General features: G+C 31.1%; 2 protein-coding genes across 3 annotated transcripts in view; both read right to left on the minus strand.

Annotated features, from left to right (window-relative positions):
• Positions 1–739: 739 nt before the first annotated feature.
• LOC129957367 (gastrula zinc finger protein xLCGF3.1-like) lies at positions 740–7,773 on the minus strand. 2 transcript variants are annotated; one of them, XM_056069656.1, is made up of 2 exons: positions 7,690–7,773; positions 740–2,066 (listed from the first exon to the last, which is right to left on the minus strand). In XM_056069656.1, exon 2 carries the CDS (start codon positions 1,901–1,903, stop codon positions 779–781), a length of 1,125 nt encoding a protein of 374 aa, XP_055925631.1. In that variant the 5' UTR covers positions 1,904–2,066; positions 7,690–7,773; the 3' UTR covers positions 740–778. The 2 variants fall into 2 exon arrangements, with proteins under 2 accessions (XP_055925631.1, XP_055925630.1); XM_056069655.1 differs by lacking the exon at positions 7,690–7,773 and adding an exon at positions 7,546–7,658.
• A 3,845-nt stretch (positions 7,774–11,618) lies between these two features.
• LOC129957236 (multidrug resistance-associated protein 1-like) overlaps positions 11,619–16,465 on the minus strand; it is a 70,727-nt gene continuing 65,880 nt past the window's right edge. Inside the window, exons 30-31 of the mRNA XM_056069478.1 lie at positions 14,617–14,811; positions 11,619–12,161 (exon numbers count right to left, since the gene is read on the minus strand). Of these exons, the coding sequence (XP_055925453.1) occupies positions 12,050–12,161; positions 14,617–14,811 (307 nt within the window). The 3' untranslated portion in view covers positions 11,619–12,049. The remainder of the gene's footprint in view (positions 12,162–14,616; positions 14,812–16,465) is intronic.

The following is a 16,465-nucleotide window of genomic DNA, read 5'->3' on the forward strand; positions in this document are numbered from 1 at the left end:
TATATTGAATTTCAATTCCGAAAATATTCTCAAAAAAGCTTTTTTTTTGTACACAATAAGAATAACAGTTTTGACATTTTAAAGAGGTTGTATGTGTTGCAGTGGAATAGTAGAGATATATTCATCCATTATAAACGGCGAAGAAAATTTATATCGGAGATATTTAATTTATGAAAATAACAGAATTTAACATAAAAATCGATTGTTCAATATTCCTAGTATTAAATATTTTGTAAAAACACAAAGGAGAAAAAATATAACTTTACGGAAACTAATATGTGTAGAATTCTTGATTTCATTATATTCGCGTCTTTTTTTTAAACAATTTTTAAGATGGTATTTTTTTAGCTTTCATTTAAGGTGACTGACAGCAGAATAAATATGGGTGGTTGCTCCCCCCCCCCTCTTACCACCGTGCATATAAATAAGCTTTCAAAGAGAATGGTCAAATAAATCGCGAAAGAAAATCTTTTCATACGGCAATGAAACGACTTTGCTTCTTAGAGGAAAAAAATTTACATTATCACCCAGAAAATTATTATTTATTCTTCTTTATAAAAGGATAATGCAAAGTTGTATAATATTTACAGATATTTATTTCTTTCATCACAAACACTCTAAAAAAATGGTTAATTTTCTTCGAATGAAAAACATGTCCATATAAATGCCATTATTGAGAAAATATTCCATTATACACATCACAAGAATAACTTCTTTTATTTGTATTATGAGCACAACATTTCGAAATTAAAACAATTTTCTGGGAAAATCTTATATCTCATAAATCACAAGGATGTTTTTCATTTTTATGCACATCTAAACTAACTTTATGGGAAAAATTTTTACTGCACAGATCACAAGAATAAGGTTTCTCGTTTGTATGTGAGCGATAATGTTTCACTAAAACATAACTACGAGAAAATGCTTTTTTGCATACCGTGCAAGCATAAGGTTTCTCATCTGTATGCACATGTAAATGGTCATCTAAATAATGTTTCGAAGAGAACGCTTTACTGCATACATCACAAGAATAAGGTTTTTCGTTTGTATGAGTACGCAAATGCACATCTAAACTAATTTTATGGGAAAATCTTTTACTGCATAGATCACAAGAATAAGGTTTCTCGTTTGTATGAGTACGCAAATGCAGATTTAAATGGCCTTTCTGAGAAAATTTTTTATTGCATACATCACAAGAATAAGGTTTTTCACTTGTATGAGTACGATAATGCACATTTAAACAACTTTTAAGGGAAAATTTTTTACTGCATATATCACATGAGTGAGGTTTCTCATTTGTATGAGAACGATAATGTTTCGCTAGAACATATTTGCGAGAAAATGCTTTCTTGCATACGGTGCAAGTGAAAGGCTTCTCATCTGTATGCACGTATAAATGTTCATCTAAATAACGTTTCGTAGAAAATGCTTTACTGCATATATCACAAGAAAAAGGCTTTTCGTTTGAATGAGTGAGCAAATGTTCTTTCAAATTACTTGCTTGATAAAATGTTTTACTGCATATATCACAAGAATATTTATTATTTGTATGAGTTCGATAATGTACAAGTAAATTACTTTTCCGAGCAAATTTTTTATTGCATACATCACAAGAATAAGGTTTTTCATTTGTATGGATATAGGAATGTTCGCTTAGTTGGCATTTCCAAGAAAATGCTTTATTGCAAATATCACAAGAATAAGGTTTTTTGTTGCTGTATTCGTGATAACGAATATGTCTCTTTAAATCACATTTTAGAGCAAAAACTCTCTCACAAGTTTCACATGTGAACTGTTTCTCATCAGATTGAATTCCATCTTCGACTTTTTTATCATCATCAAACACTTCAAACTGCAAATCACAAATGAAATGTGTTTCCTTCATTTCGTTGGATGACTCCATTTTCTACTGTTTCCTCTCTCAAACCAGAACAGAGCTGAAGTCAAAACAGAATTTAACCTTCATTAAAATATGCTTTTCATCTGTAGACACTGAGTAAATATTTCCTCTCCATTTCGAAAAAACTGCAAGCTCATAATTTGCATTTCGTTAACTTCGAAGTCACCTGAAAGAAAAAAAAAGCATGCCAATGTCACTATACAATTCCATGCAATCTATCTATATATAAATAACACTAATGTGTCATTGTTCAGAAATGCACATTTCTACGCTCCATAATATATATATCTACCAAGTCTGGATAGCCTGGTTGGTAGGGCATTGGATTCGCGTTCTTTGGGTTGCAAGTTCGAACCCCGCCAGCCGAAGACGCCCCGGTGGTTGACACGCGTATAAATCTGTTGTGGTTACAAAGTCCTTCATGTGGAGAGTAATACCATTGGGGGTACTGGATCAGGGGTGACTGTTTTATGATTCAGGTCTAAATTACATTCTGTGGTCGAGTGCCCGTAAAAAGGGTTGTGACCTGTGGGTAGCTAAGTCGTTCTCTTGGCCCTAGATGGTGCTACTCAAAAAACAAGAGACATATCCTTGATTTAATCCTGACTTCTTAAACTTAGTGGGCTTGTCTAGGACAAGTGCCATTAGAAACAACAACACCCATGCTTGGTAGCTCTAGGGTAAATGAACACGCAAATGCTTTTTATTATTAGTCAAGACAGAGATGAAGCCAACTTTTTCAAAAAATAATCCAGATACCGATTTGAAAATTTTACCATTTATTTCCTTTTGCATAAGACATATTTAAATGGACTTCCAAAATTTTCGCTATAATTTGAAAAGAAAATTTTAAAAAAATTTCCAAATTAGAACTTTAAAAAAAAATTTACTTCCCACCTAAAAAAAAGTTATCACAACATACTATAGCTCATATTATAGGTTTTTTAAACATCAAAAAAGTTTTAATTTAAAATTCTTCTCAGTCTACTAGCTGTTTATTGAAAAACGAAAAATCTGTATTTCAATTTTCACATTTTATCCAGTAAAAATCCATAGGCAAACTTAGATGTCTCTTTTGGAAAGCCAACTTAACAATTTAAATCCATAAAATTGCTATTATTTTCTATATTTTGATACCTTTCAGGACAATTCGACAGGATTAATTGGTTAAATTTATCATCTGTTAGAAAACAGTTAATCATAATGATAATAAAGTAATATGCTTCAAAAATTGACAATCTTTAATTTCATTTATAATGATTTGCATTTGGATTATAAATTAAAAATGTTTTTGAAATTTGTATTAAAAAGAAAATTAATAGTTTCTTAAAATATTTGAGTAAGAAGTATTCTGCCGCTGCAATTTACTTCAACAACTATATCCTACTTTTATTTAAAAATTTGATGTGCTTGATGTATTTCAAATATTTTACATTCATAATATATATCACAAATAATAAGAATTAAGGCTACTGAATGAAAGAATTTTACTGACAATCAAAAAATATTATTTATTTCTCTTAACCACCAATTGAACAATTATTTCAATTTCAGTTGCATTTTTTTAAAATTTAATTAAATTTTTTTATATAAAAGAAAATGTTATACTATTATTCCTTTGATAGACTTGGGTAAATAAGTTATATTATTAAACATGATAATTATTTAAATTTATAATCAAATCAATATGATGGGATTTTACATATAGTTAATAATAATTTATGTTGATGAACAATCAGTTTAAACAAATGTGAACAATTACTGTAAAATTTCCTATAAAAAATACACAATAAGGGAAATTCTCATCTTTCAAACTGATTAAAATCAAAATTTGACAAAGTAATATAATTTAAGTAAGAAAATCACATACCAAATTTCATTCATTTAAAACATTCAGTTTTTGAATTATCATTTTTTTATACATGAGAAATTACAGTCTGATAGGCAATTGCTCATTCAAATTAATTTTTGGTACAAATTTGAAATTTTAATGTAAACTGGTAAGCCAAATTTCATTTATCAAAGAGATTGCATTTTTGAATACTCATATTAACATATATGTGACAGTACAGACCAGCAAATGATCTGACCCTTGATACAATTAGTTCAAAATTTCATATGGATTTGCAATTTAGATGTTAAATCTATGTACCAAATTTTATTCATCTAACTCTTATTAGTTATTGTGTTCACGTGTATTTGTACAGCTAGAAAGACAGATATCCTCTGAACAGATTTTGTACAAAATTTATTAGATATCCACAAATTCAGTATAAAGACCAACAAATTTCATGTACCTAGCTCAAGGAATATTTATATTATTGCTCTCACAAAGACAGATTTTCTATTAAAGGATGTTGTTCAAAACTGGCAATCAAATCAACAGATAGTTTCTTCAAGCTTTGTATTTTCTAAGATTTTTGCCCTTCTTTTAACTTAAAAAAATCTAGAAGTCAGGCATATTTTTAATGTCAACTATTACTCAACATAAAGAAAATTATGTTCAAAATTAAAGCACTTAGAATTTGAATATTTCATTAAATATTAAAAAAAAAAAAATTGAAAATCGTAGCTCTTAAAATAGTACAAATGTGAATGCAGATGATGAAATCTGCACTAAAACAAAAATATTTCCATAAAAAATATCTAGCCATTTTCAAAGCCATTACATTCGGCTCAGTGTATTTTATTCCATGAAAATTATATACTTGAGCTTTATTTGAATTTTATAAAAACTACAATTCTGTTTTTAATAATAGTTGGTATTAAGGGATCTGCATGTGCATTGACACTAATTATTAAATCAAGGAAAAATACAGTATCTCAAAGCAAAGAAATTTCTAGATTGTTTGCTCTGAACATTCTTAATTTCTTGAGTTAAAATTTTAGAAAATAATTTCATGGAGTATAATGCAGAGTGCAAGTTAAGGAATGCCAATGTGCATATAAATACATATAAAATTAGAAAATATTTTTGGCTGAGTTTATTAATTTATTTTTGTAAAAAATATTTTAGATTTGATGCAGATTTTATGATCTGCATTTATATCAATTTTATTTCAGAAGTACACTCACTTTGTAATTTGTAAACAGATTATCTAACACATTCTGATATAGTAAATCTTACTAGTTTTTAACATTTCCATTGTTTATTTTGTTTGGAATTTAATACACAAAAAGATATATGAATGAAAATTAGCAAAGAAGAAAACAAAATATTTAAATAACAATAATATTACTTATACAACAGGATATATCCTGCTAATACTTTTAAATTAGAGTAGTCAAAATAGCATCACTTTGACATAATACTTCTAATTAATAATACAATTTTAAATGCATTTAGCAAATTAAATTGTAATTAGTAACAATCATATGATAACACAAATGAAATTTTTGTAAGAATACTAATTCTATTTTATTAACTGCTCATATAAATACAATTTTCATTTGTTTATAGAAATAATTAAAAATAGATATGCAATCATATATTTAGATTATTGTTCTGTGCAAAAGCTACATGATTTTAAGAGTAACATTATTTTTTAAAGTTTAAAACACTAACATATTCTTTTAACATTTTCAGGGTAATTTATATTGCATCAAAACATACTTATATATACTATTTTCAGTTCTATTTTTTCTATAAAAAGCAGCTTTAATTTTAAAGTAAAAATGAAAAAGCATGTATTGCTTAAATATCTTATTTATTACAGGAAGTAGTGAAAATCTTTGATTACAAATGTCTTTTTTTGACTTTATATACAGAATAAAGACAATTTATTATCCCCAAAATAATCAATGATACTTATTTTGAATTATGACTTTATTATTGTAATAAAGTCATTAACTTAATTAGATACTTATAGACTGAATGTTCCAAAACAAATTTTCATCCACAAACAAAATAGATAATGATAGAATGTGGAAATGAATTCATTAATTTAGTTACTGCAGTAAACTGTATGAAATTTTGGATAATTTATTCATGAATTGAACAGTTTTGTCAAGTAATAAAAGTGTTAATTAATTGAATTTCAGGGGGGGGGGATATCATGAAAGGGACCTTTTTTTTTGGTTTTTAATGCAATTTCTTTCATCAATACTTAATTCTACACATCTAAACTATAACAATTGATTGTTTCTTATTTATTTCAATTACACAGAATAAATTAATAAAAAGTGTGCAGTGTACGCAGAATAATAATGGTAAGTGAATATTTAAATGAGAATTATCCGGGAATACCATTGTAGGGTTATGTTGTAGTGCAAAATTATGAAGCCTTCAATTAAAATTATTGTTCCATAATATCTATAATTTGTTTCAACAAATCTTTTAATTTTTAGGTTAATTTAATTTTTACAAATTATAATTATTTTTGTAATTTTATTCATAGATTGGAACTGAATGCTTTATCTGACTTGAATATCAAATTGTAAAAGTAAGAATGGGGGGGAAAAAAGAAAAAAAAATTTCAAGCAAAATCGAGTTTTGATTGTTTAAATTTTGATGCTTGAAAAAAAAAAAATTGCAGAAAGATGCAATTATGTTAATTGTATTATGATTATATGAAACAGAATGCCTATATCCAGAATTTTCAAATGTGTTTCCAAAAATAAAAAATAATTGTAGAGATGAATCAATCTCATGCTCATGTTCATTTTTTGAAATGAGGATGTAAATGTAAATATTATGTAAGAAAACATACGACATATTCTTCTTAAAAGAAGAGACATCATAAAATTAGCATCTCATGCCACAAAAGTTCCCAAATCTACATTGTTGGAATTTTGGAAAATCCATAAAATAAGTTTCAAGAACTGTTAAAAAAGTTCCCAAATCTACATTGTTGGAATTTTGGAAAATCCATAAAATAAGTTTCAAGAACTGTTAAACCATCTCTTATAGAAAGGAATAAGAAAGCAAAGCTTAGTAGCAAATGGATACAATTGTACATTTAAAATGCAGTAGTGAAATCATTGAAAAATCCAGAAACTATTTGAATGCTTAATATAACAATTATGAATTACATTTATAATTCAATCTATCTTTTTGATAATAAATACAAGTATTTATTTTCTTCTGCACCTATCATTATGGAACAATTAAATTCATCAATTGTTATTTTGGCACAAAAGGATAAGCTTTTTTTTTTTTTTTTTTTTTTTTTTTGTAGAAGGTGTGATACTTGTATATAGTTAATGGACTAAGATAATATCTAATTCACTTGACATGTTTTTTCATACAATAGTTAAGAAAACAAAATATATTTTGTCTTTATTTAGATTTTTCAATTTGTAAGAAATCGTAATGTTTCACAAATTGAAACATGTTCACATTATGACAATTTGGAAACTTTTAATATGACATTATCAACCCTTTTTCGACGGTACGCTACGAAGCTAAAAAATTATTTCACCGGTTATTCGTTGCTAATGAAATGTTGATAGATGATTTCTTGTTTAATTACTATTGCTTAAACCTAATTTCGTAAATTTACATAAAAGTGTAAAATCATTTTGCAAGCTAAATTCACTTTTATAGAGCAAATAAAATCATGGGAAACTATTAGGGAATCGTTGAAAATTAGTTGCATAAGCAATGAAATAAATCAAATCAAAAAACATAAATCTGATTTATTTACCAGTTTCATTGATTTTGTGAAAACGAATATAAGCTTATTTTTCGAAAATTTATATTCCTTTAACGGTATCTATATTATAAATATAATTTTCTTTACGAATGAAATTGCAGTTTCCAGTGATAATTATCAAGTTTGTTTACATACCAATGTGATTTTGATCGGATTTGAAGCTTTTCGAAATTTATTTCACTTCAGTTGTTTATCTCAAATTATCCAGCGAAATATTATCAAGTGATTTTAGAAGTATTGGAATAACTAAATATTAGAAGGACCGTTTTAATTGAATGGCAAGCTTATATTTTCATATGCTTTATACATTTCTAAAAGCAAGAAAGCATTTAGAAATAATTCTAATTTTTTCCCACTAGAAAAAAAAGAGTAATATGTAATGTTTTAAACATTCCCCGAATGAAATTATCCACATTGCACGAATAAGAAGACTCCAAAGATACGATAAATTGCTCAAATTCATTTAATATAATAACTTTCACCATAGTACATATTGCGAAATTTTTTATAATTTTATAAATTTGATGGTGTGATAACTTCAAGGATGCTATTTTTATGCAACACAGAAACAAATTTAATTCAATGCGAAAGAGCTATTTGTTGTTGTTTCATTCGTACTTGTCATAGACTAGCCCTCTGACGAAGTCAACGATATTTAAGTCGAAAGAACGTCTCTTGTTTCAGTAACGCCATCTAGGGCGAAGAGTACGACTTAGCTACTCATGCATCACGACCCTTTCTACGGGGCGGACTTCATTCATACATTTCATTCACTCCACCACAGATCGTAATTTAGACATGAATCAATGAACAATCACCTCTGCTCCAGTAGCCCCCAGGGGAATTGTCTCGGAGGATTTTGTGACCAAGTCAGATTTATACGTGCACCAACCCCCACCACCACACACGGGGTGTCTTCGACCGGCGGGGACAGTAGGAAAGTAATTATAAACATTTTCTGATGTATTTATTTTTCGAAAAATAATGCAATCTGAAACTTTTGATCAATATTAAATTCTGTATCCCATATATTTAAGTGGGATTACAAAAAATTTGCTCGCTTAAAAGAAAAATGAAGTGCTTAAAATTTGTTCAAAATGTATTTCTTCGACACAATACTAAGCTGCATTTTGAAAGTTTGGTCCAGAAATTTAAAGTTTTCAATCATTTATATAAATATCCAGGGGAAATAAAATACAACAATGAAATAAATGTCCAGATTCAGCCAAACATTCTGGGCATGCGCAAAAATCCATATATTAAAAAGTTTAAATGCATGATTTACAAAATCTCTTGCTTTTTGTCTGAGGTAGTGAAACCTAATGTATCTTTGTTTACCACTTTCTTTTTAAATATGCACTCTACTTGTCTAATTCCGAAGCGATGGTAAAATAAATGCATAATCAATAAATTGAAATTTAGTCAATAGTTTTGACAATCAGCCTTCGAACTAAAATGTATCAGACAAAAAAAAAAAAAAAAATCGTTGCAATTCTAAATGTGAGATTATGTTCTGACAGTAATATTCCACATTGAAGAGTTTTGAAACGTTATTTTATAGATGGCTGCGATTATTAGAAAAAAATGTTACAGAATAACAAGTGGCGATTTATTCTCGAATGAAATCGATGCAGCAAATCAAATAGTATCATATCATGGATTGCTCTAAATAGATTCAAAGGCCAGTAAACGCCGAACATATAAGTACTGATAATTTCAGTTAAATGTAGAATGCGTATGGAAAATTATATATGTTAAATGATTTTTCCGATGTCATGGTAATACATTAGGCATTTTATTGATAATAAAATCATCAATTTTCGGTGGACAAATTCTTAGATTCTTCAATTGTTTCAAGAATAGGGAATTGCTATTCTAGATTAAATGCCTTTAGTTAGCTAGCTAGCTAGTTAGTTACATTAACGTCTCGTTTTAAAGCAACACTAGAGTTATTTTGGGACAGAGCTCGTCATTTTGAGCCGCAGTCAGATGACGAGAACGACATCTGAGGTGGCACCCCCTCTCCAAACTTCCACACCTCACCAGCGGGAAGTCGTTTGGCCCCTTTGGATTTAACGTGCACCAAACACGCTTACATGGCGGTTCTTCGGTGGAATCGGGTCTCGAACCTGAAATCTTCCGGTCCCAAAGCCGAGACCTCATGATCAGGCCACCGCGGTCTCTTATCTTGCTAGCATCTAACAAGATAAAGGCATTAAAGGATATTTTATTTAAGATTAATTGAATCTTAAATAAAATACTTGCATTTTATTTAGAAAGAAGTAAAATTGAAAAAGTATGAAGGTAAAAACACAAATTCGGTAAACGGGAAATGGATAAACTTCTACGCAATAAAATATTTTACAATATCTTAACTATTTGCATTGACCGAAATTACATAATTAATATTCAGCTCCGATGATCGTAATTCGTATTATGATCTTTAGTGTGCAGCACATAAGTATGTATCAAATTACTAACTAGCAAACACGTCCAAAATACGTTTTGCACTGCACTGATCTTGTGCATAGTTTATGGGGAAAATACAATATATATATATATATATATATATATATATATATATATATATATATATATATATATATATATATATATATATATATATATATATATATATATATATATATATATATATATATATATATATATATATAGTATTATAAGTAACATTCCTGGATGAAATTTTCTGCACTTTCATTCTTCTTCAAGATTACTGATGAGAAAATCTTGATTTTTCTTGAATGATAAAACACTTTTGTAATAAATACTATTAAGGATACTTTCTTCTGACGGTTCTTTTCCGATTTGTTGGTCGATGAAGAAAACAGTCCTTTAGTAGAAACAACGATGACGTTTATTAAACACGAAGACTTTAATACAAGGGCAGCAAATACACTCGAGACGAAGGCAGGCAACACGCAGCATCACATTACAACAAACTGTTGCCCACAAGTAGTAATCGGTAGTAATAACAACCATAACCCACAAAGCGGCCAGACAGAATTCAGCAAGAGCAGAGAATCTTCCTAATGTTACGAACCTGTGATGCTGCTTCCCAGCATAGTTGGTTCCATAGGAGGTCCCCGAGCTTGGCGACCATTTGGCGACGAATTTGGCAACTTTGGCGCCAAATTAGATTATACCCGAAACATCGAGAATTTTCCCGATCCGTCCAGTAGGAACCGAGTTACGCCTTGAACGTTCCTGCATGGTTGAGAGGCTTCTAGCCCCGCCTCCTGAGACCTATAAAAGGAAGCAGTCCTGCCGCTGCCGAGTCGTCGTGAACCGACGGTTAATTGAGTGGTGAACCAGAGAGTAGTCGAAGAGTTGTCGGAAGCGACAGTGCGGAGTCGTCGTGGACCAGTGGAGTCGACGAGTAGTCGGAATCGATAGTAAAGAACTGGCCTTCCAAAGCTAAGCGGAGCAGCGACGGATTGAAGCAAGGGCTGAACTAAGCTGTGCGCTACTGTCTGTCTATCTTGTTATATGCTGCTGTGTATGCTGTTGTTGCTGCACGTCTCGGCTGAAGATAATCGTCTTCTGTGCTGTATATAGTTGTCGTCTTTGTGCTGTCCTGTGTGTCTTCGTGTAAATAAACGTCGTTGTTTTATTTTCTACTGCCGCCTGGTGATTGAGTGTTCTTCACACCATATAACTCCCACTATCCAAACGAACCCCCGGAAATTCCGTAACACTAGCTTCTCTCAACGGCCTCTCCAAACGTCTGCAGTCATCCACTGTCTCCTCGCTTTAGCTGTAGCCAACTACCAACACACTCCTACACGATTGCTACTCCACACATGACTCGATGCTGCTTCTACAATGAACGCCAGGACTCGGCGCACAGTTCAATTCAGCAAACACTTGAGCTCCACACAACGCTTGTTCTTCGCTGGACCGAAACTATCCGCCGTCTCTTTCCTTGACTCAATACACGACTGACTTCAGTTTGTGACTGCTGGCCTTTTATAGTTTCCGGAGGCGTGCAGAGAATGTTCTGGAACAATCAGGCATATCTCGGTTACTATTGGCCCAATCGCTAAAATTCTGGAAGTTTCCAGTAATATCTATTTTGTTACTAAAGTCGCCACATTCGTCGCTAAGCTCTGAGATCACTGATGTGGCACCCGACAGAGTTGATCTTAAAATGGTCTTTCAAGTGATTGAGCTAACCGTGTTGGGAAGCAACATTACACATTTTTAACAATATTATCTAGCAAAATTATCTTATGCTTTGCATACTAGTAATTGTTTATTGATAATCATAATGTAAAATGAACATACATTTGTGAATGGTAACATCAAATGTTAAAATACTAACAGAATATAAAAGGAATGTTGTAATTCCATGACATAAAAGCATGATTTATATAACCAATTAGATCTGAGTAAATAATTTAATCATTCTTATGACAGATGAACTTATTGACAGTCAAGGAAAAAACGAATTGATTCGTATTGCTTATAATTAATGTTACAGAAGACCAGCAGAAGTTGCTAACTGACAGAAGAGGGAATCTGGTTTTTCCAGCAGATCATCTGGCTTTCCGTCTTCCACAATGTTTCCATTTTCCATTACTAATATTCTAAAATTTAATTAAAAAATAAGAAGTTAGAAAAAGTTTTAAAAATATCAATAAAGACGCACATTTTTTGTTGAGACTTATTAAAAATAAATTAATTAATTAAAATGATTTAATTTTAGAAAACATTTAGTAATTACATAATAATTGATGTCAAACTATGTTTTTGAAAAGAATAACATAAAATTATCCATTTGAAACATAACACCTCAAAAGTGAAAAATTCGTTTTATTGTTCACTAGTCGCCTCAAGCGAGTAGGAATGAGTAGTTTTTACTTGTGATTAGATCTCTTAGGTAAAACTTAACGTTTATGATTCCTCCATAAGAATATATTTAAGCATCAAACTATGACAATAATAGCCTGATATCTATTCTCTTTTGCTTATAATTATTCATTCTATATTGCATTATGTATCCTAATGGAATCAAATTTCATGTCATCATAAAGCTTTTCAGAAAGCTAGGCTTTTAACCCTTAATTGAGGAGGTGCGGTATCTCAGACCGCAAAGGATGGACTTTCAGCCACCCCTGTTCTATTTTTAGCTCAATCGAATGGATTGACCCTGTAGCGCCTTGTTTCAAGACCTTTATCACACGTGCACTTTTTCAACCAATTTCAGCGGATGCTTTTTTTTTTAATATTTCGCCGATTTCTTTGTGTGACATTTTTGAGACCGCACTCCCTTTTTAAGTCGCGCCCGACGACCTGTGTGCGCCTTGAGACCGACGCATTTTGATGTTATCCTGAAATGGGTTAATTGGTAGATTTACGACCATATCCGTAAAGGGTACAGGCCGTCGCAACCCGGCTTTAGTGCCTCAGTATTATACAAGGTTTAGCAGATAGCTGTAAAACTTGGTCTTCGAAATATCATCCAACCTACTGATCCCCTTATGAAATACAGCTTCAGAGACTTTTAAATGAAGGAAAAAGTGTTCCTTTCCGATGAAAGTTTCGAATTCGACTGTTTTTGATATGTAATTTCATATGTAATTAATTTTTCTAGTGGTAATGCATTTTGAAAAATTTATAAAATATATTAATATAGCAAGAGAAGTATCTACAGCACTTACGGGCTGATTTACAGGCATTTTATACTAATACTTAACCTGTATGTTTAAAATGTCCTTGTAAACCGTGCTACGAATGTTCATAAGTTTCTGTATAGAAATGATGCCGATAAGAAAAGGGCCAATTTTACCCATTGCCATTTTTATTTTTTTTTAATTTTCCATATAACTGTTTAATTTTTTATTATATTGTTTTCTATATGCCTTTGTATACTGGAAAAATAAATATGATTTAAAAAGTAATATGTTTTTTTCAAGAATATTGCTCGTATTTGTACTAACATGTAACTTGAGAAAAAATGTATGTTCAAACGCAATTACACTTTTATAATGATAGTATATTTTGAAAAACTTCTAAATCATATTTATATATCAAGAAAAATATCTACAGAATATATTGGCTGATTTTCCTATTAATACTTTCATTAGAAATTTTAATTTGAGTGTAAAGAAAATGCGGTCTCGTAGACCGCACCTCCCCAGTTAAGTCCCAAGTTTTCACCTCCCCAGTTAAGGGTTAATAGTACTAACTTTTCTATCATAATAATTGCACATTTTTATTCCTCGCCAACAGGTTCAGAGGGAAGTTTGGTTACATTTGACTTCTGGCAGATCGTTTACATAAAACTTCATGCTCCTGATTCCACTCAATTGTTTGACGTCGAAGCCATTTTTTTTTGTTGTCTTATTTAAATTCTGTTATTGTGTAAATGAACCTTTCTAATGGCAACATCCCATATCATAGTGGTATTAAAAACGTAAATATCCGGTTAATCTATTTTCTAAATTTCGCGATATTATAGCTTCACTTTCTTATCTTTTATATTACAGGTTTTAAACTAATTTTTACTTTCAATAATGGAAAAAAAAATCATGCGATCAGATACTTGATGGGATAATGCAATGTTTAAAATTCAGAGAAACAATGTAATCTATTGTTGGAAATGTGCAACATTCGCCTATTTGGCGAAAATTCGTGCTATTATTTAACTGGTATCACTAAAAGGACAAATTTTAAATTTTGAAATGGTGTAAAAATTCATTTTTGTGAAGTAATATTTTTGGGAGTCATCGTGGGAAACGACAAAATTCAGTTTAATTTGTAATTATATATATAAAAAAAAATCGCTCCAAGATGCACTTGTCATAGTATAAATTTGGTAGCTGTAAGCAAACGGTTTGGCCTCTAGAGCGCGCGCGAACACATACACGGGCTAAATTTATGGTGTGTGTGTGTAGGTTTTTAAAACCATCACACTTATAAATTTAGGAACTTTTTAAACGTAGATGATTATATCAGATGTTTATCAAAGTCCGTTAACCGTTGCTTTTTGAAAATGAAAGTATTAAGATCATGGATATATTATAAAGTTTTGAAACGCACCTGTCATAATCTAAAACCGTGTACAGCCTGTGCGCAATGGTGATAACTGTACAGTCCCAAAACTCTTGCCTTATTGTGTTTTGAATCATCTTATCCGTCTCCAAATCCACTGCAGCCGTTGCTTCGTCCAAGACGAGAATTCTCGTCTTTTTCAGCAGAGCTCTTGCCAGACACAGCTGCTGTCTTTGACCAACACTAAAAAGAGCAAAATAAAAATGTTTGATGTACATCGTTATAAAATTTAGGTCAAAAATAAAACAATTAATTATTTTTTGAAGTTTTTCGAGAATTATTGATGAGTTCGAGAAGAAAATTCCGTATCTTAATGAATGTTTTGAAACCCCCAGATTTTCTCAGACATTCCCTCATATAGCCTCCTTTCCCCCACTTGCGCCTAACGATGTTTCCATGTTTCTGACCTTTCCGAGTTCGAAGAATACATTTTTGGCACTGCGTCTATCCATCCGTCAGTCCGTTTGTCTATGATAACTTAAGGGCGCTTAGATTCAGATGAATAAAATTTGTTATATGGACTTTAGAACAAATTAGAAGCGTTCTATCAAATTTGGACTAAAATTCGTTTTGAAAAAGGCTCTCTGTTACGCTGTTCGACCACAAATGAATTCTATATCTAAGAATTGTTACCAGCTAGATAGATAAAATTTGGTACATAAGTTTAGCATAAAAAATGTAGACTCTAATCACGATTTGTGCTAAATTTGTCAAAGGGTTGAAAATCCGTCGGTTTATATTTTCCCATACATATAAACACAATGACTTAATCTGCCTTCCAGATTTTTCTCTCCTAAGCCTGCTGCTCTGCTGTTTTTCTTCCTTCCCTCGACGGCAAGAGAAGGAAATCTCCATGAGAAGCTGTTGCCACTCTGTTTGCTTCTTGCTTCTCATGGACAGCCAAAACCCCACGTGTTGGCCGTGCCTGTGACCCATTAAACGGGCGGCGCATTGTGGTCACCAATGTATCAATCGGCCGGTAACTAACCACGTGAGAGATTGGTTTGCCAGGGATCAAGCGAAGGGGTTACTCCTTGGGCTTGGCGTTAAGGGTGGACTGTCCCCGTGGGTGGGACTCCCAGTGTATAGGTTCCTACTAGCATTATGGCAAGTACCGAGGCTAGGAATTTCTAAAGCCGGTAACTATCAACCCTTGTTGAGCTCCGTGGGGAACGATACCGTCGGGCCTGAATCTTTCTAAATATCGCATGGATCTTTCTGATAATGAACACAATAATGCATTTTCAAAATTTTTTCAAGTTTTTTTTTTCTCTTTTTGAAAAAAAAATTATATGAAGAATATTTTGGCCCTTTTAATTCATAAAAGTATCGTTGTACTTGTAGCAGCAGGTATAGTGACGTTTGCCTATTCTATTTATGAACTTTTCTATTGAATCAAGTCACAAAGTTACATTGGCAGTAAAATTTAATTGTCTGTATCATATATTGCCTCATTATAGAATGTGTGATTAAAGAGGTTGACTTTATTATGTAAGTCTCACTTAAAACGCACAGTTGATTCCATCATCGAAAGGATTTGGCGCATTTCATTTCTGTATCGTACATATCGTATATCGTGTCGTTTAATGGTACTTAACAGTAGGTATTAAGTGGATTCAAACATGATAATATGTAAGTTAAAAAAACTATTGTCTTTCAGCTAATCGATATATTACTTAATATTTTAGAGGCCTTCATTAATTAATTCTATAAATAAAATTGATGAAATAAAGAAAGAATAATAATGTGAGAGAATAGGAAAGGAAAAAAAATCTAAAAACAGAATCCTCATTCCTTAGCTTTTAACAATGGTAGAAAAACACTCGTAAAATATTTG

The sequence above is a fragment of the Argiope bruennichi genome, chromosome 11, assembly GCF_947563725.1.
Source record: "Argiope bruennichi chromosome 11, qqArgBrue1.1, whole genome shotgun sequence".
Taxonomy (NCBI): Eukaryota; Metazoa; Arthropoda; class Arachnida; order Araneae; family Araneidae; genus Argiope; species Argiope bruennichi.

Excerpts from the sequence above, each read along its gene's own strand:
- LOC129957367 (XM_056069656.1), bottom strand. The coding sequence starts at position 1,903 with ATGGAGTCATCCAACGAAATGAAGGAAACACATTTCATTTGTGATTTG.